Source organism: Phodopus roborovskii, unplaced genomic scaffold, assembly GCF_943737965.1.
Source record: "Phodopus roborovskii unplaced genomic scaffold, PHOROB, whole genome shotgun sequence".
Classification (NCBI taxonomy): domain Eukaryota; kingdom Metazoa; phylum Chordata; class Mammalia; order Rodentia; family Cricetidae; genus Phodopus; species Phodopus roborovskii.
This window is the reverse complement of record NW_026126571.1, coordinates 24,394,295-24,419,694: the sequence shown is the minus strand read 5'-3', so window position 1 is coordinate 24,419,694 and position 25,400 is coordinate 24,394,295. Positions and strand designations below refer to the sequence as shown.

The 25,400-nt window shown below is 44.9% G+C and overlaps 1 protein-coding gene across 4 annotated transcripts in view; it reads right to left on the bottom strand.

Annotated features, from left to right (window-relative positions):
• Nucleotides 1-25,400, bottom strand: part of Osbpl3 (oxysterol binding protein like 3) — a 160,028-nt gene that overhangs the window by 61,558 nt on the left and 73,070 nt on the right. For all 4 annotated transcript variants that reach the window (XM_051202784.1, XM_051202783.1, XM_051202785.1 and 1 more), the window contains exon 3: nucleotides 16,148-16,382. In XM_051202784.1, the coding sequence (XP_051058741.1) occupies nucleotides 16,148-16,243 (96 nt within the window). In that variant the 5' untranslated portion in view covers nucleotides 16,244-16,382. The remainder of the gene's footprint in view (nucleotides 1-16,147; nucleotides 16,383-25,400) is intronic.

Genomic DNA, 25,400 nt, shown 5'->3' with positions numbered 1-25,400 from the left:
CCACAACTCCAGCTCCAGGAGATGTGTCCTCTCTTCTGGCCTCCATAGCTACTACACATCACACACACACACACACACACACACACACACACACACACACACAAAACAAAAACATAAATTTGAAAGATAAATCTTTTAAAATGAAATGTTTGCAAAAAAAAAAAAAAATGGGACTGGGTACAAGCAAGTGAATCTTACAAGCTGCCAATAATGCTTCAGTGGATAACTGCCTTCAAATTCTAGGGTTTAAGGAGCAGAAATGCAGAAACATCAGAAAGATAGTTTGGTCACAAATATTTTCACCCTTTCTCCCAGAAAATTTTTACCTACTCCCTTCCGAGAGACTTCTGTTTAAGATATGATATAACGCCAAACTTGAGGAGCTGAGATGGCTTATGTCATACAGCAAGAAATAAACAACAATAAGAACAACAAACCAAATGACACAAACAGCAACAAAAAATTTTTGGGGGGGGGCCTGAATTCTTTTTGGTTTTGATGAGGCACAAATGGCTGCTTTAATTGATCCTCCACCATTGGCTATTGAGGTTATGGACTGAAAACAAATCTCAAAATTATGTATTTAAGAGGAAAACACTAAAAATTCTGAAAATGTTTTAAAATACTTAAATCATTTCTAAATCTGCCTAAATCTGCACAAGATAACCCCAAAACTGGCAATATTACCTTGTAAATAGGATAGATGATGATGGTGACTAATTATAATTATTAATCATGTCATAATATACACAGAATACACACAGACTGGAATACAACTTGCAGAGTCTGAATACACACACCATACATTATTTATAAGACATTTCCCACATTGAGTGCACACATATTCTTACTAAGATTTCATGTAGATACTCTGCTTTGAGGTGAAGTCCCAACACTTGGGCAGATGGTACAGGCAGAGACCACAGGAGTTTGAGTCTGGACCAGCCCTAGGAAGCAGGGCAGGTAGAGGTCCCAGAGCTCAGTGCATCATCCTTAGCAGCAGGACCCTTCCTTCCCTATATCAGCAGCTGAATTCTTTGGTAGTTGGCCTTTTATCTGAGCCCTTTTCACTGTGACTAGAAACAAAGGCACATCCCAACTTTTAAAATGACCAGTGTAGGTATCTCAGCCTCTGGAGTTGTCAAAGGGGATTTCTTCAATGGAAAAGAGGAGGAGGAAATTCAGTGTTTAACTCAGAGCAACTTTTTGGCATTGAATGAGATCTCGTTTTGACCCTCATCAGCTGTCCGGTCATTGAGTCACACCTAGACTATGCCTGGAGAATGTCTATTTAGTGCTGAGCAGCATGCAGCCTTTCACATTCGCTTTGGTTTGGGAAGTCACTTTTCAGGTTTGTATCCCTCCTCCAGAGGGAAGCATGCCTTCATCCCCACAGCTCCATCCACTAGTGTTTTTGCCATTGTTGCCAATGACTCCCTTTTGCTCATGGTAACATATATGAGGTTTCCTTATCCCTAAAGGATAGGGGCCCCTTGAGAGCATGAAGGGTTGGGGTGCTTCACACTTCCTCCTGTCTTGTGAACAGCAGGCACCTGACAAATAACTTCAGTCTTGAAACAAAGCATCAGACTTACGTTCTTGGAAGACTATAGTGTAGAACAAACTTAAGTGTGCCCAGTGTCCCTGGGCCAAATGACTGTTTTTCAAGTTAGATAAGACAGTCCGTATGTGTGAATGATAGGAGTGTGTGGTATCACTGCATGAAAATCCAAGAGCTCAATCCTCTGGAAGGTGCTCCAGTGGACCAGCCTTTTGTAATTGTTTGTCTTCAGCCTCCCAAGCAGAAGGCTACCTGCAGAACACTAATGCAGAACAAACCAAAGGTCACACCTGCTTTGTCCTTTCAATTGTGCTCAATGCAAATGCCAAGAGGGATCAGCTATTATTGCATACTTAACAAACTTGGGAGTGGGGTATGGCTTACCTGCTGCTGGATGAGAAAGGATTGAATCTCAAAAATAGCTTTACTGACTTGAGTTGGAACTGAAGTGCTCCACAATTTTAGAACTATGGTTTATTCTTCCCAATCAGTCGGCATGGAGGGCAGGGGGCTAGTGGATTCCCTCATCCCTCCTGTCAATGAGCCAGGAAGGGTTTGTAATTTTTCTCCCAATAAATGGTTTTTTTTTTTTTCCTCTCCTCATTTCATGTTCCTCCTAGGTTTGAGAGTGGCTGCAGGCTGGCAAAGGCAGATTTGCTCCATGAAGGAAGGGCAGGCTCTCCTTGGCTCAGGGAGGAGGAGACACAGAAGCCTTCCCTGGGCTCCATATTCACTCACATGCTTGCTTCTTCCCAAGTCAGCACTGAGCCATCAAGTGACACCTAAGAAGTCACCCCTAGCTCTGGGGTTCTCAGTGCCCTGAGGCTGCTCCCTGGGAGGCTGGAAGTCCTGTGGGCACTAGTGGTTGTTAACAGTGTTGGGAAGAAGTCTCTAGCATCATGGCTTCAGGTGACAATGAGAAACTTCCTGACTCCTTAGCCTTGCACAATGACAAGGCTGTAAGGACCTGCTTAATGTCACTTGACCAGAAAGGGCTAGGGTGTAGCTTGGCCCAGCCATAGAGTCAAGTCAGAGGTAGACAGTTCACTGTGCCTTACCAGGAAATTTACCATTCAATTAACTCGTAAGTCATTGCTTTTCTCATTTGAGCCCCTGTGCTTTGGTATTTTCTTCACAATATACCATAGACATCATCTTCTTCAACTTACGTACAACTCCAGCCCAGCCTTTTGTCCATAGCAGATATTAATAAATGCAACGAGAGAGTCAGAGAAACTATTTTAGTAGCTAATATCATAGTCTACATACAGTGAGTTGACACTTAGATTACCATGCTTAACCCTTGTGGTAACCCTTCAAGACTATGTTAACTAGGGTTCTTAGTTTCTGAATGTAGAAAATGAGGAAGAGAATTGGATTTCCTGCTGTAGTAAAGATGCCAAGTAGTACCCCAGGGCACAACCTATGGGTTTTTAAAAATTATTCTATCGTTTTAAAATTTTTTTCCCTATGTTTTAGACGAGTAAATTCCGATAATGAACAAGGAATAAATCCTAAAGGGGATGGTGTTGGGTAAATCCGGGAGCTGGCCCACCTCTTGAGACAACTGGAAGGAGTTAAGAAGCATTGGCCTGCTCAGAGCTCCAAAGTCTCTGATCTCACAGAGCTATCAAATGTATAAGAAATCAGCACATGTGTTTAATGGTGTGACTCTCTGCCTATTTGTTCCTTCACTCCTGGAAGGAACTGACCATCTAGTGGTTTTTTTCTTTCTCCCCAAACCTCCATATCCCTGAGAAAAGTCCCCCCCCCCCCCGACTCATCTGAAGACAGGTAATAATAACCCAAACTTACACTGCCTACTTGCCCAGCTCCAATGTGGATTCCTTGTCTTATTGTAACCTTGTTCATGATCATCTGTGTCCTCTGTAAATATCAGCTGAACAAGTCTGAGAACAGGAGTGTATGGGAAGGGCCCTGAGTGCTCACAATGTGTAGTGTTTAAGTGGATTGCTTTCCAGAGCAGGAAAAAGTGTGAATATGTGTAGGGGGGGATCAGATGTGGCCTGGGAAGATGGTTCTGTGGAATAAGGTAGTTACTATCAAGCCTGAAAACCTGAGTTCAAGCCCTGGGGAGCCCACATGATGGAAGGAAAAAACAGACTCCAGGAAGTTGTCCTTTGATCTCTCCTCATGTGCCAGGGCAATGCATATGTGCACATGTGGACACATGAACATGGATGTACACACACACACACACACACACACACACACACGCACACACACACGAATGTAAAAAAAATATGTTCAGATGCCAGTGTTCTGGGCTAACGGGACTGTGGGAGCGGCACCTGATGCCGCTCATACCACATACCATGCTAATTTGAAGGTAGGGCGCACACACCTTGAGTGAAACAAATACCTGAGACATTACAGGACAGATTTGGACTACCACAGAGATCAAGGTCCTGCAATGGCTAACTCTGCTGACTAAGCCCTACGTGCCTGAGTTAATGTCCCATCATCCTGCATGGATCGGACTGAAAGTTCGGATTGAATATGAGAAGAATGAACTAGATATAGCTGGAGCTTCTCAAGACTTCTGCTAAAGCTCAAACGAAGCCGGTCTAGCAGTCATCTGACATTGAATTCAGTCTGCTTTACACAACATCTAAAGTACCAAAGATAGAAAACTGCTCTGTGATTAGAAAGGCAGCTAAGCATTTATTCGTGCTCATGAGTGTGGGCCAAGTTCATTTCCATAGTGCTGAGTGCACGGATTGCAAGCGTTTCCTTCCAGCACAGCTGTGTGTACACCGCATAGCTTGCAGGCACCTCGCACATGCCCAGTTCTCCTCATTCGAGCTGTGATGTCAGAAATAGAAATGACTGAAATGCCTATTCCTCCGGCAGCTGAGAAGTGTGGGGAGGGATCTGGTAGGACTAGAGAGAAGGTTGTCCTAATTAGTCTGTTATCAGTTTACGAGGTTTTTAAAACTCAGAGGGCAGTGTCCAGCATTAAAGCATGTGGCAGCTAATTACACGCACCATTAATGAGTTTAAAGGCATTTGTGATCTTGTAAAGCCTATCAAGAAAGGCCTAAGATCACTAACATTACCTTTCATGATTTTTCTATGGACACATGGAAATATTTATCAGCAGATTGCCAATTAATAGAACAACCACTTTGAACTCAGACCAACTGTGTCCTTAGACTGTAATCACCAAGAGCCCAAGTTGCCTTTGGTTAAATGTCTTTCTTAAGGTTTTATGAGCACCAATAGGCCAAAGGGCAATAAAAAAAATTGAAAAAGAGAAAGAAAAATAGTCAGGCAGACTGATGTATGAGGTCAAATAAAGTGAAAAGGACTCAGAGATGCTACAGACACACATCTCAGGTCACAGGTGGGGGAGTGGCTACGCTTTAGCCACTAATGCTGAACCACTTCCAGAAGGCCAGGCTGTATAGAAGGATGTAGACTTCAGAGAGAAAACCAGGACTGATGAGTACGAGTCACAAGACTCTAAAGGCCAGCTCTATAGGCAGACCATCTGATAATAAGTCAAAAATGGCACAGCTACTCAGGAAAAGAGCACTCCTCAGTCCTGGGAGTGCTCCATCAGCAGGTAATGGCCAGCAGGCCAATGGGAGTGCTCCATCAGCAGGTAACGGCCAGCAGGCCAAGGAGGACAGAAAGGATGCTAAGTTTGAGAAGGAGGTCAGAATAAATGAACTCTAGGACCTCATCTAAATCTTGTCAAAACTCATACCCTGTGAAGCACAGCTTTAGTGATGTCACCTTAGGTACAAACTTTAGGATTAGAGATTTAAGAAGGAGATGGGCACTGGTGGGTCCTCTTTGATTCTGAAGGCTGTTTGGGGACTATAAGTTACTACATACTACAGGCACTGAGCCTTCTCTCTTAGCAGAGAGATGCAGAGAGCAGGGAGAGTAAATAACAAAAGGATCCAGGCCCCCAAGTGCTCCCAGGCTTATCACCTGACCAGCCAGAGAACACAAACATCCAAAGTATTTACTGGAAGAATTCTACCCACCCAGTCCCTCCAGAAATCATGGAGACAGTGCTGGCAATGACAGTAGGGAGGTCGCCAGCTGTCCACTGTCTCACTATTCCACCTGAGACCCTCTTGGGTTTCCAAATAAGAGACAAATGCTTATTGCAACTGCATTGACCACAGACGCTTTATAATTAAAACACCATTTTTAAAAAAGCCTTAGCACACATGCAAAGACTGTTTCTAGCCTGCTGATGACTCACTTAGCATAATTATGGCTGCAATTACTTCAGTACTTTTTAGGCTCCTCAGATATATTTGGAAGTTATTGATATTGCTAAATATTTCTCTCATAGTATCAAGGCCCTAACAGCTCTGAAAACATCCCCTGTGCATTTCCTCTTTCCCTACAATGTTGTTCTATAAACAAGAAGTGTAGCTACTATTAATATGGAGACTCCCTGAGCCATTCTGCCCAATGACAGGGTGATGGATGTGGCACACAGTAAAATCAGTCATATGAGGAAATTTAAATAAATGGAATGATGTGTCCTGTGTGTCCTATGGTAGTTACATCATCACCCTTAGGCAAACACTGAAGCTCCAGAGTGGTTTGCCCAAGACTATAAACTGCTAATAAGCAACAGGACACACTTGTGGGGTCAATCTGCAGCTCACACACGGAACACTGCAGCTGAACATCAACTCTGGACAAGAGCATCCACAAATGCAGTAAGACTCAGTGGAATTCCTTCAGGGTCACCCATCCTCACCCCCCCCCATACCCACCACACACCCAGCAAGACCTCCCAGCCTATTCTGGCCTTATTTTATTGGTATTTTTGTCTTTTCATGTCTAGGGGAATTGTAACCAATGGCTTTGCCCCAGAGATATAGAATAGCTGTTTTGAAATTTCAGACTTTGAAAGAGACTGTGGCAGTCACCTCTGAGTTCTTTTGCCTATGATATGAGGAATTTAAATGAAATCAATTATTTGGCGATCACAGAACTGAGAGGCTTCTGGTGATCAGGACATGAACCTTTTGCACCCTTTCTCTGGCTCCTTTCTCAGAATGACTTATTCCTACCACAGAGGAGTCTGGGCTAACTCACCATCAGGTAGGATGCAGCCATGCGAATGGGACTGGGGACAGTGGTAAGGAAGCAGGACATTTTGGTTCCTTCTATCTTATATCATCCTTTTGTATTTTATTTTTATTGCCTTTGTTTTAAAAACATCTTTGTGACTGTATGAGCACTGGAGAGAAGAAAATGCAAACTCTGTACTCAGATAAAACACCATCATTCTCAACGTCACTGTTTGCTTTCTCTCCAGAAAAGCCATGTCCATGCTGGATACACACACTGATCTCTATTTTCCATCTCAGCATGCTCAAAGAGCTAATGGAAGTGTGTAATCAAAATAGAGGCACTCTGGGAAATACTACACATGAGACCCTTGGAATCACGGGCATGGGTTGTAGGCATTTAACGTGACAAACCCTTCTGTATACAAAGGTCTCATATTTAGCACCCACACTAGAAATCCTAAAATACACCACCAAGCAATGACATTTGGGAAGTTAGTACACATGAACAGTGAAAAAGCATCACAGATTGAATATCTATAGGTACCAAATGAGGACTTCACACGCCATAGCACGTGCGCTGAGACCAACACCATCCCCACACCCCTAGGTGTGGTACCCTAGGACTCAGGGCTTCAGCTAGGACTCTCAACTGAGAGAATTAATTTTCTGAGGCTGTCCTGGCAAATGGCCACAAACTTGGTGACTTAAAATTACAACCAATAAATCTCTCTCTGTTTTTCACTCTGAGATGAGGTCTTGCCATACAGCCCAGGCCGCCCTCAAACTTACAATTCTCCTCTCTAAGCCTCCTGTGTGCTAGGATTATAGAGCTGCTCTACCAACACCCCTGAAGTTTAAAATTCTTTAACAGTGCTGGAGAACAGAAGTCCCAAACCCAGTGTAAGCAGGGCTAGGCTGGCTCTGCATGCTCAGGGGAGAATCTGCTTAGCTGCCCTGGTCTCTGGAGGCTGCAGCTTCCCTGCTGTTCCGTGGCTTGTTGCTCTAAACCACTTCTGCCTTCATCTTCACATCATGTTCTCCCCTGTGTTTCTCCCATGTGGATTTCTTGCTGATTGATTTAGGGCCCAATGGGACAACTCACAGTGCCCTGCCCTTCTCAAGGTCCTTAAATGAACCACATCTCCTAAGACCACTTTCCAAACACTGTAACATTTGCCCCTTGGTCACCTGACTCTGAACACAACAGTTAACATGTCTGGGCCATATTTCCTTTCTACAGCAAGACAAACAATTCAGACCTCAGAAGTTGTTCTGGGATTCCAGAGGATGCTGTGAGAAGATACCAGAAGATGTAGAGATGCTCCAGGGTGGTCCCAGGCTGAACTATCTCTTGCCAACTCTTCCTCTCACTGTGGCCTAGATATATGCTAAGCCTCTACCCTGCCACTACCCCACAGCTCGAAGGATGAGGCAGGGAAGCAGTCACCTGTGGATACCATGAGGATCCCAGGGACTTCCAGGCTTGTAGAAGGAGAGTGGTCAGTTTGTCAGGTACTTGCACACAAGGTCTTGTGTAATCAGGCAATTTGTACAATCCAGTAAGAAACTAAGGCATACAGGGAGTGTGACCTGTCCAAGGCCAGACAAGTTATAAACTGTCCAAGATTTAAGTTCGGGCTCTCTGGCGCCAGAGCTAATGCTTGCTGTTCTTGATATTCTATGACTATTTGCTATTGGTATATAGTTTGATCCCCTGCAACTCATGTTGACCTCTGTCGTTGTAGGATGTGGGGAGCTATGGCCTTTAAGAAGTGGTGAAGTTGAGGCAGGAGTTAGGTCTCCCTAGGCAGTAACACAGAAGAGGACCACGGTAAAACTACACGTTGGACACTTATAACTGTGAGAACAAAGGAGGAATATTTCAGTTATCAGCCAGTGAAGGTCAGAGATGAGCAACATCTGAAAAGCCGGTGACTAACAATGCTGGCCAGGGATAGCATCCAATAGATGAGCCAAGGTCAGCAGTTAACAAAGCAGAAATCAAGGCCCAGTTATGGCCTGATTACACAAGACCTTGTATGGAAGTGCCTGACCGTGGCCATAACTGGGCGGGCAGCACATGAGCAGTGAGTGCATGGTCATTTCCCTGGTTACACCAGAGGAACATGCTCAGAGTGTTGTGGGACCCCACAGCTTGGCCGTGATAGGCTCAGAGAATTACCCAATCTCAATAGAAATGACTCCAGTCTTTGTCCATGTTCTGCTTAAGTCTTACAGAAAAGCCCCTAGGCTAGTTCAGTGTTTGTGGGGTTTCCCCCTATGCTGGGACCTCTCCCATTCTCAGGAGTCTCTCTCCAATTTCTTTACTTTCTTGAGTTTCCCTAATGAAGCTTCTTTTCACTTTGCCTAAAGCCCCTGCCCTTAACCTTCATCAGCATACTGAGCTTGAAGCTGCTGTCGCAAACTGACCCCAGGTGGTCACCGATTGCCCAGCACCTAAGTCCTTGAGTCACACACATTAGGACCCCAAAAGGCCCGATGCTCTCAAAGACCTGCATGGAACTCATTACAGGGTGCGGCTGCCTTTCTTTCTGGAGCGACTTCTCCATCTGTCACCCAAAGCATGTTGCTACAAAGGCCATTACAGGCTGCCCTGGTGCTTTGTTTCTTGCACTTTCTGCCACGAGTTCAAGCAGTACAGTATCGCCAGGATTCATGCCAGCATCCTGCTCACCTTTGGACTTCCCCGACTCCAGGGCAAAGTAACTATTCTTTCTTCTTTAGAAACCATCAGTCTCAGATACCCCATTATAACAACAGGAGGGGAACTGAGACGCCACGAGAAGTCACACATGGGACGTGACAGGAGGGTCCCACAGTCACACGTCCTCAATGTCCTGTAGTGCCGATGTAGTCCACATTTTAAAAAGAAACCTAATCAAATGCAGTGCCTCTAAAGAAAATAAATCAATGGAATCAATGGACTGAAGCAAGTTTTTTTTTTTCCTCTTCTTCTCTTTCCTCTTCCTCCTCCTTGACAGGGTACTATGGCCCAGCCTGGAACCAAACTTGCACTGCCCCTGCCTCAGTCTCCCAAGGGCTGTGACTACAGGTGTGTGAACCACCACACCCGGCTTGGCTCTCAGCACATTCGATACTCAACTGAACATGCCAACACCTGAACACTGTACTTCAATTCACCATTCAAGACTTGGCAAGTTCTCCCCACAGCCAAACTACCTGTCCTATCGATTCTGGCACTGAGCCCAGGCTGGCTGCAACTTCTGAAGTCTAGCATAATCTATTAGCCTGAATAAATTACCTCTCACTAGGTGACCCTGAGGGAACTCAAATGCCACCAAAGATTAGCCCAGAGACAATGGGGTGACAAGATCAAGTGGAGCCACTGTGGGAAGACCCATCCAGGAACAGATCTCTCTCTTTCAAGTCCCAGGCTTGGTGGCTGCAGCACTCGTGAACTGTTTTGGCAGAGCTCGCTTTCTCCTTTCTTTTCTGATTTTCATGGCTCATGCTAACAACTCATTAAAGAGTGGAGGCCTTGCCCTCTTTCCACCAAGCGCTTTGCACCTTGCGCCTCTGTCCTTCATAGCTTTACATCTCCTGCTCAAGCACTTTCTGTAGCAGCTCCTCAATGGACGCTGTTGAAGAAAAAAAAAATAGAAAAAACAGACAACAAACCAAAAACCTGGCTATAGGGCTCTTCTAATAAAGACAAGCCAGATACCCATTCATTTTGTCTAGCTCTGCCTTCAAAATGCAGTACTTTGAAATTTCTAGGCAGGAATGGAAGGGGGAAAGAGGGGAAAAGACAAAAGGAAATTGGAAGTACTCATATTTTATAAATTTAAAAATAGCACTTTTACATCTCTCTTCGCCTACTTCATGAATCCACAGAACAGTCTGCATAGGAATGTTTCTACCCAGCAAGTGTGTGCTCCTTCATTCATTAACTTAATCCACAAGCACTGAATATCCCTCAGGGGCCAGCCCAGGCACTTCTATGTACTAGTTCACTCAGTTCTCCTTTCCTCCATCAAGAAAACAAGACCATTTAACACTGATGCATGAACAGGGGAATATCTACACAAAACAAGAGACACATGGATGGCAGAATCTACAGAGGTAAGAGATACATGGATGGGGGAATCTGCACAGAAGTCTATGGCTTCCTGACATTTTATACATTCAAGTCTGTTACAGAAAGGACATGATCAAATCAATGGCTGGGCTGGATGAAATTGAAGAGAAAAGGATTTAGAAAGACTAAGTCTCATGACCAAGAGGGGGTTTTATTTTCTATTTTAAAAATTCATGTGTATGATATATAAGAGTGTGATATGTATGTGGTGTGTGTGAAATGTGTGGTATGTGTGTGTGAAATGTGTGCAAATCCATCTGTGTAAAATGGAATATTAAATTCAAGCTTTTAGTGCCTCTTCCTGCAGCCACCCAGATTCCAAGTAGAGTAAAAATGCTTAAAGCTACAAATCTCCAGGCTGTCTTATAGTCATGTAGAAAAAAAAAGTATCCAAAGAAAATACATTTAGTATATACACATGCACATGTATGTGCACACACGTGACACGTTTTCGCATATATACTTTCTTTGGAAAGAAACATTATTCTGCCTTTTTCATTGGTGATAACATGGATGAAACTGGAGGACACCATGCGGGGCACTGGAGAGCACACTTTTCATCATCTTATGTAAACGTGTCATCTAGAACTTGAACTCTCAAAAGCAGAAGACAGGATTACAGTGCAACACACCAGTAGGTTAGAGGACATGGGGTTTAGGTTCAAAGCTCAAAGTTCCAGCTATTCAGGGAAAAGAAAACCTGAAGATGTAAGGCACAACATGGGAACAATGGGGAGAAAAAAAAATCACATTGCCCACCCCAGGTTCTGTCATCCATGGAGTCAGCCAACTACAGCCCGAAAATATTCAAACATAAGTTGTGCCCAAACACATACAGGCTTTTCTTTGTGTCATCACTCCATGAATATATAGTGCAGCAACTGCTAACACGGTATTTCTATCAGCAATCTAGACCACTTGATGAATAGAGGAGGGTGCTCTAGTTGATAGATGAAAGCCTTTACATTTCACACAAAGGGATTGCACATTCTTAAATTCTGTTAACAGTGGAGCTGCTGGAACAGATACCTTTGTGAACACCATGAGAAAGCTATATGTGACATTTACCAGGACAGCAGGTCTTAGGTGTGTGCATGTTCACACGTGTGCAGGTGAGGCCAGAGGATTTCAGATGTTGTACTTTAGGAGATGTCTTCACATGTTTGCACACTCTACATACTGGGCATCTCCCCAGCCCAGGACAATAGATCTTGAATGCTCTTGCTATCCACACTCCAGACATAACAACGTAGAATGATTTATACATTTTTTTATCTAGCCTGCGTTTATCAGTCACACTATATGCAAATATCAAAACAGCACAGGATAGACTATAAAATTTTCATTTGTTAGTTGCATCTCAATAAAGCTAAGGGGATGGGGGAGGTTATGTTTCTAAAAGTTTGAAAATCTCCATGGATCTAAAACAAAGTAAAAATGTAAAACATAGTGTGGGCAAAGGTGTCCCTTGGCTTCCTTCTGGGAGCTAAGGGAGCTAACCCTTCCCCACCTGAGCCAGGCGCACTGCTGCAGATCAAGATGATTCAGAGAGAAGTCCCCACCGCACAGGGAAAGGAGGCTTTGCCATCTGCTCATCCAGGGAAGTGGAAGGAGACAGCTGAACATGGGCCAGGTTATCTGCTGGTCTTATGGGGATCTGGGACATTCCATTCTCACCATGGAAAATGAGTCCCAGTGCAACGTGACACTTGCCCTGGATCTGAGTCCCTGGGAGTGGAAGGTAGTCAACAGCACATCCCAAACCAAGGCAGGTGACTGTAGATCTCACAGGAAGCATGCAAGATGAGGCTCTAACCATAGTTCAGAGCACACGGTAAAGCCAGTGCCACAGACAATGGCCAGTGACGTCAACAGGGGGATGAATCCACGCCAGAGAAAAGCAAAGCACAGAGCAACCTGAAAGGGGTTTCAAAGTGGCGCCTTCAATACGAGGAGGTGACTGCACAGTCTTCACCAATTAACATTATACCATGCACAGTTCAGCCTGTGACTGTGGGAATCTGTGCCGTTTTAAGCACCTAACTTGCACTTCCTGTGATGAGGCTGGAAATGCAGTATGCTTTATTTAGCAACTGACAGATGCAATGGGAACAGCTGAGTTCCCAAAGGGCCAGCAAGGGAGAGCTTCCAATGCTCCTGAGACTCAAGCAGTGTCCCAGTCAGTGTGCGAGACAAACAAAGATTTATGACAGAGAAACCATGGATGGGAAACGTGTGCTATCCTGGGCCAGAACACTTTCTTTTGTCTGAAAATGGGACAGTAGGTAGACTCAATACAGGGTCCTTCCAAGTGAAACAGGCTTTATAACTAGCTTCAGACTGGCTATAAAATAAATATATCCAAGTCTCTACTTTCTCAGTCAGGGGAAATGTAAACATTATGCCAATAAAGTGTTCTAGTTTGCTTTCTTCAGCCGTGACCAACACCGAAAGCAACCTGGAAAGGAAAGGATTTGTTGGGCTTATGTGTCCTGATGAGCCCATTCACAATGGAAGTCAGGGCAGAAACGCAAGGAAGGACCCCAGAGGAACACTTCTTACTATCTTGCTCCCCATGGCTTGATCAGCTTGCTTTCTCATAGCATTCAGGGCCACCTGTGCAGGGATGGTACACCCCACAGTGGGCTGCTCCCTCCTACATCGAGCAGCATCAATCAGTGTCCCACAGACATACCTACAGGTCAGTCTGACAGAGGCAATTCTGCAATCGAGGTTCCCTCCTGGAATTGACTCCAGTTTGCATCAAGTTGACAAAAAACTGACCGGCACATAGGACAACTGTGTGTGCTGATTATGAAAATTAAAGTGGAAGATCTTAATATAAAAGATGACCGTGTTATGAGTAGTCAAAAAAGCTGAAGTGGGCTGGAGAGATGACTCAGAAGACTGACTGGTCTTCCAGAGGACCCAGGTTCAATTCCCAGCACCCACATGGTGGCTCACAACTGCCTGTAACTCCAAGATCTGACACCCTCACACAGACACGCATGCAAGCAAAGAACCAATGTACATAAAATAAAAACTAAATAAACTTTCAAAAAAAAGCTGAAGCACTGGGTAGGACCCTCTTGCTATTTTTTTGTGGGAACTGGGAGGGAAGACAGCACTGTGAAAACCAAATCAACCCATCCATCGAACGTGCTAGAAGGAATTCCTGTAGTGCAGATGGAAATGCCACCGCTGGGGTTGTCACAATTGCTACTTTACTGGACCTATGCTCCCTGTGGGGTAAAGGAGGACAGAACAAGGTATGCTGCTTGGAGTAAGCTGCCAGAGTACGAGGACAAATCACATTCTTCTCTAGTGTTGGCTGAAGCTGGCCAAGTGGGCAGGCACAGTTCCTCCCTTGAGACCAGATCTCTAGGGACCCAGGGTACATTAGCCAGCAACAAAGTTAATCTAAAAAGAAAAAAAAAAAAATCCCAGAGGCAAGGGAGTTAAGTCAGTGGGTAAAAGTGCTTGTCATTTTAGTTTGCTTTCTTTGTTGTGATAAAGACTACAGTCAAAAGCAACTTGGGGAAGAAAGAGTTTATTTGGCTTACACAACCTGATTACAGTCCATCATTGGGGGAAGCCAAGGCAGAAACGCAACCAGAGCAGACCTGGAGGCAAGAACGGGAGCAGAAACTAGGAGGAATGAGGGTTACTGACTTCCTCCCCGTGGCTTGCTTTGTTTGTTTTCTTATATAACCGAGGGGTACCTGCCTAGGGCTGGTATGGGCAGTGCCTACAACAATCATTCATCCAGAAAATGCCCCCACAGACTTGCCTAGCATACAAACATGAGGCCCTGAGTTGTTCACTATAGACCATAGCACAAGCATATGAAATGTCAGCATTCTTACAAGACGAGCAGCAGAGATAGGAGAGTCCCTGGAGGTTTACCGGGCCAACCAGCCTGGTGTAAGCATCGGGAAAACACCGAAGACACTGTCTCACATAAGGCAGAAATGGGAAGACTCTACACCCGAGGTTGTCTTCCAACCTCCACATGCTGCTGCACATCATGGCTGTGCTCACAGACACAAACAGGCTTGTACATGCGTGAACACACACACCAAGATAAATACCAAACAACAACAATAACAACAAAAACTTTCTTAACTATCCACAGAGATCTTAAAGGGCTCCCTACAGTCAAGCTCACTGCAAACTTTAATTGGCTGAAAATCATAGACTTGTGGGTGGCAAGCTCCCCGACTGAGACAAATGTTCAAACTAAGAGACACTTAGCTGAATCACCATCATAAAGCGTTCCTGAGGTGGCCGTGGCTCAATTATTGCTTCCAAATCTGAACAAAAGCAAATTCTTAGGCCAGAACTTCCCACAGGGCAAAGGTAATGCCCAAATACTGAACAGCTCAAAGGCCTCTCCAGTTGAAAAATCCAGCTTTCTCGAACATCCCCTGCCCCCTCACCCCCAATTTGGTGAAGCAGGATGGAGGGCAGTGATTAATAGGCCCTTATTGCCACGGATTGAACACTAGAAGATCTGCCAACAAAGCCATATTTTCCTTTCCTTGGTAAGGAAACCAAGAAGCAAACTGTGACCACTGCCAGTTAGGAGTTAATTCTGCCCTCTGTTTTACTGTTTGCTTCCTGTCACTATTCCCCTTTCACTAGCTTCCCTGACCCATTAGAAAAGGAAAGCAGGCAAGGCTTTAGCTCCTCACAGGCAATCGGGAGGTACATGCTTTCCTCGGAAGTTCGGTGAATACAAGAAAGTGGAGGTGGATATTTAACTATTGCATATGTGCTTGCTGCTTATTTTGGTTAATAAGGTATAAGGAAAGGTGGAAGGGGCTGGAGAGATGGCTCAGTAGTTAAAAGCACGTGTCACTCTTGCTGAGGACCTGGGTGCAGTTCCCAGCGCCCACAAAGGCAACTGACAACCAGCTATAACAACTCCAGGTCTTAGGGAACCGATGCCATCTTCCAGCATTTGAGTACACTATACACATTCAGTACACACACATACATGCAGGCAAAACTCCCATCCACATAGGAAAACATAAGTCTCTAAAAAAACGAAAGGTAGGCCCTGGAGCAAAACAGGTGGAGCTTTAGTTTGGCGCCTGGGCCTCTCTGAGGCAGGTAATCTGGTCTGTGTCATTCCACTTCCTTGGAGGGAAAAACGGAAACGCTAGTACCTGTGTTGGTAGATGATTGCAAAGGTTGAGTAAACAACACAAAGATCCAAATTCAGTTCCCAATACCCGGAGGACCATGAATCAATTCTCATCATGTAGCCAGGTACAAAAACAAGTGCTTGATCTTTAACTGAGAGATGGAGTCTTCCAAGTGCACACACTCCTTTACCTGCAAATTCTTACGATTCAATTGCATTTTCAAGAGACAAGAGTTCAAGGTTACCTGTCGGCTCCCTTGCTTGGAGGAACAGCTACTTGTGCTTCTTGAAGGAGAAACCAATTTTTGGGACACACCCAGGTTCTTCTCATCACTCATCATGAAGAGCTGGTCACTTGGGCTCAGTGCAATCAAAATGCCATGAGAAGATGGAGGGACTGAGAGGCTGGGGGCCACACAGGCAGGTGTCAGCTCTATCCAGTGTGTCTAAAAACCATTTTGGAAGTCTTGGAGGAAATTCCTAAAACCAAAAGGAAAGTTATTAGACAGGCTAGAGAATTACAGAGGTTGGACATCACATCTACTTAGCCCACAGTGGTGAAGACCACTGACTGGTGGTCAAAAGATACTCCACCCCTCCCAGTGGTGTGTGTGTGTGTGTGTGTGTGTGTGTGTGTGTGTGTGTGTGTGTGTATGGTTTTTCATGTAGCTTTGAAAGGTGACAGGTTTGGTAACATTAATATGGTAGCCCGAATGGAGGTGCATATAAAACCAGTACTACAAAACATTCTCAAACCACAGTGAGACACTATGTCATATCATTACAACAACAACAACAACAAGAAATTGGCATTGGGAAGGATGTGGAGAAGTTAGAATCCATTGTTGGTGTGAACATAGAATTTACAGCACGGCATAGCAGAGTCCAGCAGTTTCTCAAAAAAAAAAAAAAAAAAAAATGTAAGCAAAGAATCATTACACAACAATTTTACTTCTGAAAGAAATGAAAACCGTAGTCCCAAGGGAAAATTTCAGACTAATGCTCATATCAGTATTTATAATAGCAAAAGGAGGAAGCACCCTAAAATGGTGAATGCATAGACTAAATCTAAGAAAGCCAGTAAGAGATTATCATCCAGACATGGAACAGAACAAAGGACTCACACACATTATAACACAGAGGAACCTTGCAGACACCATGCTAAGTGAAAGAGGTCAAACAGAAAAGACCATGCTACAATAGTCTTCAAAAACAACATCTACAGTCAGCAAACCATAGAGCTGGGAGGTCATGGAGGGAAGGACTGTGACTGTTTAATGGTTATGGGTCTCTTTGGGGGTGATGAAAATATTCTGGAACTAGACAGTAGCAATGGTTGTATGACACTGTAAAACTACTGAATGTCACTGGACAGTTGAAATGGTTGAAAAGATGAGGTCAATGTAATGTGAATGATATTCTATTTGTTTTGGTTTTTGTTGGTGGTGGTGGTGAGTTTTGTTATTTATTTATTTTGGTTTTTTTTTCCCTCTGTGTATCCCTGACTGTCTTGGAATTTGTGCTGTAGACCAGGCTGACCCCAAAGGATTTTTTTTAAATCCTTTCTAAAGACATCTGTAATGCAACAAAAATTGGAGTGGATAGGGGCAACAGAACTTCCCACATCTAGTAGCATACATACTGGTAATTAAACAGTGAATAGTGGATGGAGTACATGCTACTCGGTGCCTATGTTATAACAAGGATTCCCACAAGGACTGGTGGAAGGGTACCATCTCTATTTTGCAGAGAAGATTACAGAGCCTCTGGTAAGTTAGGTCACACAGCACAAGGAGAGCACTATCTCAGCCTTTAAACAAGGATCTGGGAATAGGTGTGCCCCTAGCGGCCAAGTGCAGCAACAAGAGCTATTAACCACCTGATGTATTGGACTCATGGATAGCCAAGTACTTGGGGTGGGGAAAGCACCCATCAGGCCTAGAACAGTCACCCCCACTTCCAAGTAGCTATTGAGGCTGCCAGCTGCCACCAGTTAAAGCCAGTGATAAGGAGTCTTACACCGAGGGAGACTGCATAGAGGAGCCCCCGGAAGCACCATCTTCATCCACAGCCTTGGGTTAAGGGCAATGGATGTGCTTGGTTTGGGCTACAGAAGGGGCCAGGACCTTACTAAACACACCGAGTTCAACTAATTCCTACAACTGCTCCACACACATTGACAGTGGGGCAGCACTTTATTCAATCCAGCCAGTTAGAATGTTCACACAGTCCAGTTTTTAAAGAAGACTAATATATGATTATCCAGGAACCAACTGGTCAGATAGGACATCAAGCGGCATTAATTGTTAAATACTCAAATCTTGTAATGTCTTTCTGACAATTTGCTCTCTTAAAATGATTACATTAAAGCCATAAGCTAAAATCAAAGCAATGGAGTGAGGTATCTAAATGTCAGAAAACAAATCAAGGGACCTACAGCCTCAGAAGTCAATTCCCACGTGCGGTGCTTTGAATGAGGTGCCCTCCCCACTCTGGGTTCATGCACTTGAACACTGGGTCCCTCGCTGGTGGCACTGGTTTCGGGGGCTTTAGGAAGTGTGGCCTTACCGAAGGGAGCATGTCACTGGGGGTGGGCTTGGAGAGTTTAAGGCTCCTTGCTGTTCACTCTCTGCTTTGTGTTCGTGGTTCAAGATGTGGGCCCCCAGCTCCCTGTCCCTTCAGCCATGCCTATGCACTACCTTGGTGGGCTCATCCCTCTGGAACCACAAGCCCAAGGAAAGCTCTCCATCTCTAAGCCACCTCTGTCGCTTTATATTTTATCACAGCAATGGAAAAGCGACTAACGCACCGCATTACACTAATATGCTCTCCACCGCTGGAAGCATTGCAAGTCAGCTCCAACAACGAATAGGCCTGAAAGCAAACATCACCGGCTCTTCATAAAGTTAGCTCAACTTACAGGGCATGACCAAGTGTAGCTGAATTAGGGGCAAATTAATCTAGCTAAAAAGTGCCAAGAGAAGCTGTAAGGACTTATTAACAGTTTGTTTAACAGTGTTGCCTGATGTCTACGAAAGGGAAAAAAAGGAACTCAATGGCATCTTCAATAACTGAGCACAGAGTATGAGTGCACCTGTGTGTGTGTGTGTGTGTGTGTGTGTGTGTGTGTGTGTGTGTGTGTGTGTACAGTCATCACTATGGCAACATGTCCAAAGTGGACTAGGAATACTAACAAAGGACTTCTGTCTGTGGGTGCCAGGTTTTGTTTTTCTAAGCCGTTCTGATAAAGGAGAACATGGGAGGAGAGGTATGTGTGAAATGTGAAGGACGGAGGATGCCTTGGGCAATCAAATGAGTCATAGGAATCACGAAAGCCTGCCAAATGAGAAGTCCAGAGCCCGACTCAGGCAACTGATGAAAGGGGTTATCTTTATCTCCCGACTCTGCCAACTTCACTTTGGAGGGAACTGTCCAGTAGGCCAAGGCTCTGAGTGCGTTAGAAACCATTACTCATTGAGCTGGCACTTAGGGTGAAGGCCCCTGCCAGCACCACACCCCTTTCTCTTTCCCTGTTTCCTCCCATACCCATTACTAAGGCAGCCTGAGAGTAGGAGCCAGGAAAACACTGCTGTTTTCTTCCCTGGGATCTTGCTGCCCTCTGAAAGACAAAGGAAGCTCATTCTAGGAAATTCCCAGAGCAAAAAATAAAGGAGCAGGGCCGCACTCTAGGGGGCCCAGGCACCACGGGTGGTCACTGTACAGGGACAAGTACCACATCCACTCTCAGTGACCCTGCCAGAGAGAAGGACCCCTGCAGCTACTCTCAGGAACTCTGCAGGGTTGCCTTGGGCCCACTGTAGGGAAGGGTTGGCCTCAATTAAGGGAGATCTTCTACTTTAAGTAGTTGTCTTGCCTGTATTGACCTAGGAAAGCTGTAATGATAGCACTTCAGGAGGCAGGTGACACCAGGAGCCTGAGTTGATGACTCAGGGATCTCTGGGACACTGAGATGAAATGAGGACCAACCCATGAAAGACCTTCAAGTGTTCCAGCCTCACCCAGTGACCCTTAGATGGGAAAACCCCTATTAACTCAAGGAACATGCTGATGTGAACAAAATGTAACAGTGTCCTGTCACACACAGAAGGGTCATTTATATCCTTTTTTTTTTTTTTTTTTTTTTTTTGGCTGAAGTTTCCCAGTAAAGTACATCAACCTAGTATACATACAGAACTGTACTTCCGCAAGTACATGACTACCACCTGGCTTCAGAAACAGAACATTCCGTAGCTCCCAGAAGTTCTGGGATCTCCTGGGGCTGACCCCCCCCCCAAAGGTGTGTGCTCATAAATCCCTACAAGTTCTTGTGGTATGCTGGAGGGGCCTCGTGGGGTTTTGGATGTCTTTGTGCATGCTATCTTTTTATAAGTGTTTGACCTATGATAGAATTCGGTATCAGACCGGCTTTCATGTCAGACTTACCCCCAGGTCGGAAAGGAAGAGACCCATGACTCTCCCTTTCTTCTAAATCACAGAGCCTTCACATCTGGAGGGTGAAGCCAGATGAACCCAGGCCAATACAAAGATAATTAACCAGGTCTCAGAACTGGGCTGGGGCCTTTCTCACTACTGACCAGCTTCTTTAAAAAGGAGTTAGGTCAAGATGAAGAAAACCTAGCTGTAGCTACAAGTCCAATGGCATAATGTATGCAAACATGCCATTTGGGGGCTTCTACTAGGGAAAAGAAAATAAGAGTCCTATCAAAAACTGAGGGAGAGGCCTGGAGAGACAGTCCATCAGTTAAGAGCATGTGCCGCTCTTGCAGAGGACCTGGGTTTGATTCCCATAGGGTGTCTCATAACTATGGTTTCAGAGTCGTACAGGTCCTCTACTGACTTTAATGTGGGGACACTAGACACGTACATGATGCACAGACATACATTCAGGCAAATTCTCATGCACGTAAAATTAAGTCTTCTGAAAATGCTTTTATGTAGGTAAGAATAAAGATCAACATATTTACAAGATGATCCTAAGAAACATTTTCTTAAAACTTTACATGAAAAAGGAGATAAAATTTGGGTAAGAACAGAGGAAAGCATATATACCACACACGCCTTAGAAGGAGCCAGCCTACTTTGAACTGGTACTCTCCTACATCAGAATGTTCCTTTAAAAAGACAGTCACTTCTTTGGCTCTGGAGGGTTTTGCCCACGTAAAACAGGAAATAGCCTGATCCACCTCTCAGGATGCCATAAGAAGGAAATGGGGAAATGAGGCTAAGATGTCTGGTTTGGTCAGAACAGACAGAGCTGAGTCCCATCCCCTCTTCTCCTGGCTTCTACAGTCCGAGACCTCTATCCCTCTTTCAACCCGAAGCAAATAAGGACTGTAAAGAAATTCAACAGTTGCCATTTCAACAAACCACACACAATCGAGGAGGTGCTATTTGCAAACCATTAAGGTACTGTGCTTCCTCTGGAAGAAGATGGAGAAGGGAAAAGTCACATTTCATCACCACTGGATAAGAGCGGGACAGATGGCTTAGTCTGTAATGTACTTGCTATGCAAGCAGGAAGGTGGACCTGAGTTCAGATCCCCAGCACCCACATAAAAGTTGGGAGAAGTGGAATAGGCCTGTATTCCCAGCACTGGGCAGATGGAGACAGGAGGGTCCCTAGGGCTTGTTAGGCAGCCAGTCTAGCTGAACTACCAAGTTACAGACTTGGTGAGGGACCTTGTTTCAAAAACTAAGATGAGGATGGAAAAGTACCTGACCCCTCAACCTCTGACCTCTACATGTACACACACACACACACACACACACACACACACACACACCAGGTTAATGTTAACAAGGTTCATGAGTGATGGAAAACACCTACTTGTTCAGCTGGGGTCTGCACTCAAGATACTTGGCCAGGTTTGGCTTGAGAGACAGGTTTTCTGTACACAGCTAGAAATAACTTTCATGAAGACAAGAAGGCATATGGTTCTAATTAACTTACAATATCTCAGTAAAACACATAAGTCATGCCCTGAATTGGCACCAGAAAACCATAAACAGGTACCCATTCCTATGCTATGGCAAAAGAAACTAAATTCTGACACAGATGTGGTCCTTTTCAGAGAACATCTCAGAACACTTCCGCTTCAGACACATCACTTGATCAGAAGGGCAGATTTGGTGTTGGGACTTAAAGAGCCTCAGAACAGCAGGATCAGAAGATTCTGGAAGCAGGTCTGGCCTGCAATCACCTCAGATATGGATAAGCAGCCCTGAACCTATGTGAGGTGCTTGCTGATCTTTCTGGCCACAGTCTGACTGTCCCTGGGGGTGAACATGGGAGCTCACAGTCAGCCTCCACTCTGGCACCCATAGGGCAGCTCCAGGACGGATATGTTTCTCTGTAGCCTCTCCTTCCAGAGAAGACAGGGCTCAAGAGTCTACTGATCTAAATGCCTGCGCTACATGGCATACCCAAACAGACGCCGTTCCTACCACCTGCTCCTTCCTAGTCCTTCAGCCGCAATGTCAGCAAGACCCATGGGTGAAGATGTAAAGCGGGTCCAGGGCTTGGCAGTGGTGCCCAGGTCTGTGCCCAAACCATTCATTTGCCAGTATCAATGGAACAAAAGGTACAAGTCCATCACCAGTAACTCACAGAATTGTGGAACCCAGCGGCGAATTTCCATTATCTCCTCTTGCTCCCTCCCACGATAGGAACAGCATTCTGACTTATTTGCTAAACTACACTTCCACTCTCCTCCAAGCCAGCGGTTCTCAACCTTCCTCAGGCTGCCACCCTGTAACACAGCTCCTCATGTTGTGGTGACCCCCAACCATAACATTTCTTTTTGTTGCTACTTCATAACTAATTTTGCTGTTATAAATTGTAATGCAAATATGTGATAAGCAGGATGTCTGATATGTGACCTACAAAGGGGTCACTGCCCACAGGTTGAAAACCACTGCTCTAAGCCCTGGTTCTGTAGGCTCCCAAGCCCCATGCCCATGCTAAATCAAGAGGCAAGATTTTGCATTTGTCTCCCCAGAAAACCAGAACACAGAATTCTGAGATATGCCAGGGCTACTACCTTAAAGCCCAGGCCAAGTGACATACTTCCTCCAACAAGGACACATCTTCTAATCCTTTTCAAATAGTGCCACTCTTGATGACTAAACATGCAAATATACGAGCCTATGGAAGCCTCACATAAAGGCACCATTCTTATTCAAATTCCACAGAACCAAATCGCAGTACTGAGAAAACTTTCCCTCCTGGCCCTGGTACAGGTCTTCCTCTCCAGCCCTCAGGTTTAAGCTTGAAGACTAAAAGGCCTGCATCTGTGGCATTTTGATGACTTCAGAGCATAACCAGAAAAGGAAACCAGGGTGATTGACTGACTGCACACATCTTAAGCAGCACCCAAACTGATTCCTGCCCTGATTGTGAGCAGCTGGTCTGCTGGATGAGAGTGCACTCAAGCATCTTGAAGTGGATGCACAGAACCTGTGCACAGTTAGGATTTGGCCCTGGATGCTGGCCAGTGTCTGTGGAAGCTCCAGCCACACCAGCCATTACTCCAGGATGGAGCTGAGGTAGAAATACCTTCAGGTAAAATCAAATCTGAAGATACCAGTGTGCAGCAGGAGTTGAAACTAATTAGTCTGGGTTCTCATGAAGTCCCTTTCTCTAACCATCCTCCCTGCAGCCACCCACACCAGGCACCTGGTACCAATTTCAATCACTGTTATCCAATCAATCTCCATCCAACTCCCAAGAACGCTGAGGCAATCCCATCCTCTGCTGTGTGTTGGAGCCAAACTAGCATTGGGTCCCTTGACTCAGCTGGGCGCCCGCCTCACCATTGTGGGTTCACAATGATGTCCCCATGTTCAGCCCATGCTTTCCAATTAGCTCTCTTAGAAAAAAAGGTAGATGAAGCCGGAGGTCAGAACAACTCCAGTCACTGTTTTGTGAAGACCCAAGCCTGGAAGCTTTTGTTTGCACCCTGCCTGGGTCTAGGATCTAGGCTTGCAGAATAGCATCCGGGCTTTGCTTCTCTTGTGAGCTCAGCTCACTGTAAACAGTAGCTCTGTAGACATGATTCTGGCTAGTATGCTTGTATAACAATCCTGGGGTTTTCCCAGACTCTGTGATGGACAGTGTGTTTTCCGGTTCCTCTTAAACACATATTTGTATGGAATATGTTCTGCATATTTACTTTTATCGAGACCAGAACACTTAGTATGAAATTAGGAGACTTCAGGTGTACCGTGCAGGCTTCTTAACTACATACGAGGTTGCACACCAGCTCTCTACAACTTACCTTGCAAAATCACAACTCTGTAGCCACCACAGTAACTTCCTGTTCTCTGTTGCCTGCTGAGCCCAAGCAATCATCACTTCTAAGAGTGCAAGTATTTCAGATGCCCAACATAAGTGGAGTTGCCCAGTGTTTGTCCTTCTGTAATTGGCCAATTTCACTTAACATATGACCATGTTTTCCTACTGTAAGGCTGTTCTGTTCACATGATAAGCCACATGCTGGCACTGTGTTTTTTTGATGTATCCACCTGCCTCTGGACCTTAGGCAGTTTCTATACCTTTTCTATTGTGTGCAATGCTGTTGAGAAGTGGGAGGGACCATGCTCTTAGTGGGAGTGACTCAACTTCTATTTCTTCAGTTCATCTTACAGGCCATGCCTATTCACCTTTCCAGGCTTTCTCTGCTGCTCCTTATTCCCAGTGTGCAGAGAGTACGTAGAGTTGCAAGGCCAGCATGTGAAACTTGCCACAAAACAGTTATATGCAGGGCTTTGCGCTCTAGCTCTTTACATTTAATGTGTGGGTTGTTTTCTCACCTGAAAACAGGCACTGATGATAAGAAAGTATCACAAGATTCTAGGATGACTGAAACATCCAGTGAGGCCCTAGGCAGATGCCAATCAATTATATTACCCAAACTCCGTCTTACCCAAGCTCCATCTCCAGAAGGTCACACTCATAAAAGCTCATGGTACCCAGTCTTCCCACCATCACACCCTTTATCCTCACTCATCTACCTTCATGGAACTGCTCCTTACCCACTTTATCTCTCCCTGCAGAAATGTCCTCCATCTTCCTTGGACTATTTGAGCCAGCACCTTCTCTGTGAAACCTTCCACCCACCTCTCCCTATCCCCAAATGGCTTTGTTTCTCTTTTGGACTCTGGCTTCATTTTTGGTCTATGAAAGTATTAGTCATGTTTCCTGTAGTTTGAGTCACACTTTGTATCCTGACTGCTAGATGGTGATGTACATCCCACGTACAGACTGTATTTTATTTGTCCTTACACTCCATAGAAAAGTTACTTACAAATAAATATTGGTAGCAAGAATCGTTAAGCTGGGAACACATCCTCCAAGTGGGTACATGCTCCACTTCCTGTCCACTGGACTCATCCTGGATTAAACTGGGGATTAGAGAATCTCAAGGCTATGTCTTCCTTTTCCTGTCCCCTTTCTTCTGTCTGTGACCTCTCTGAAAT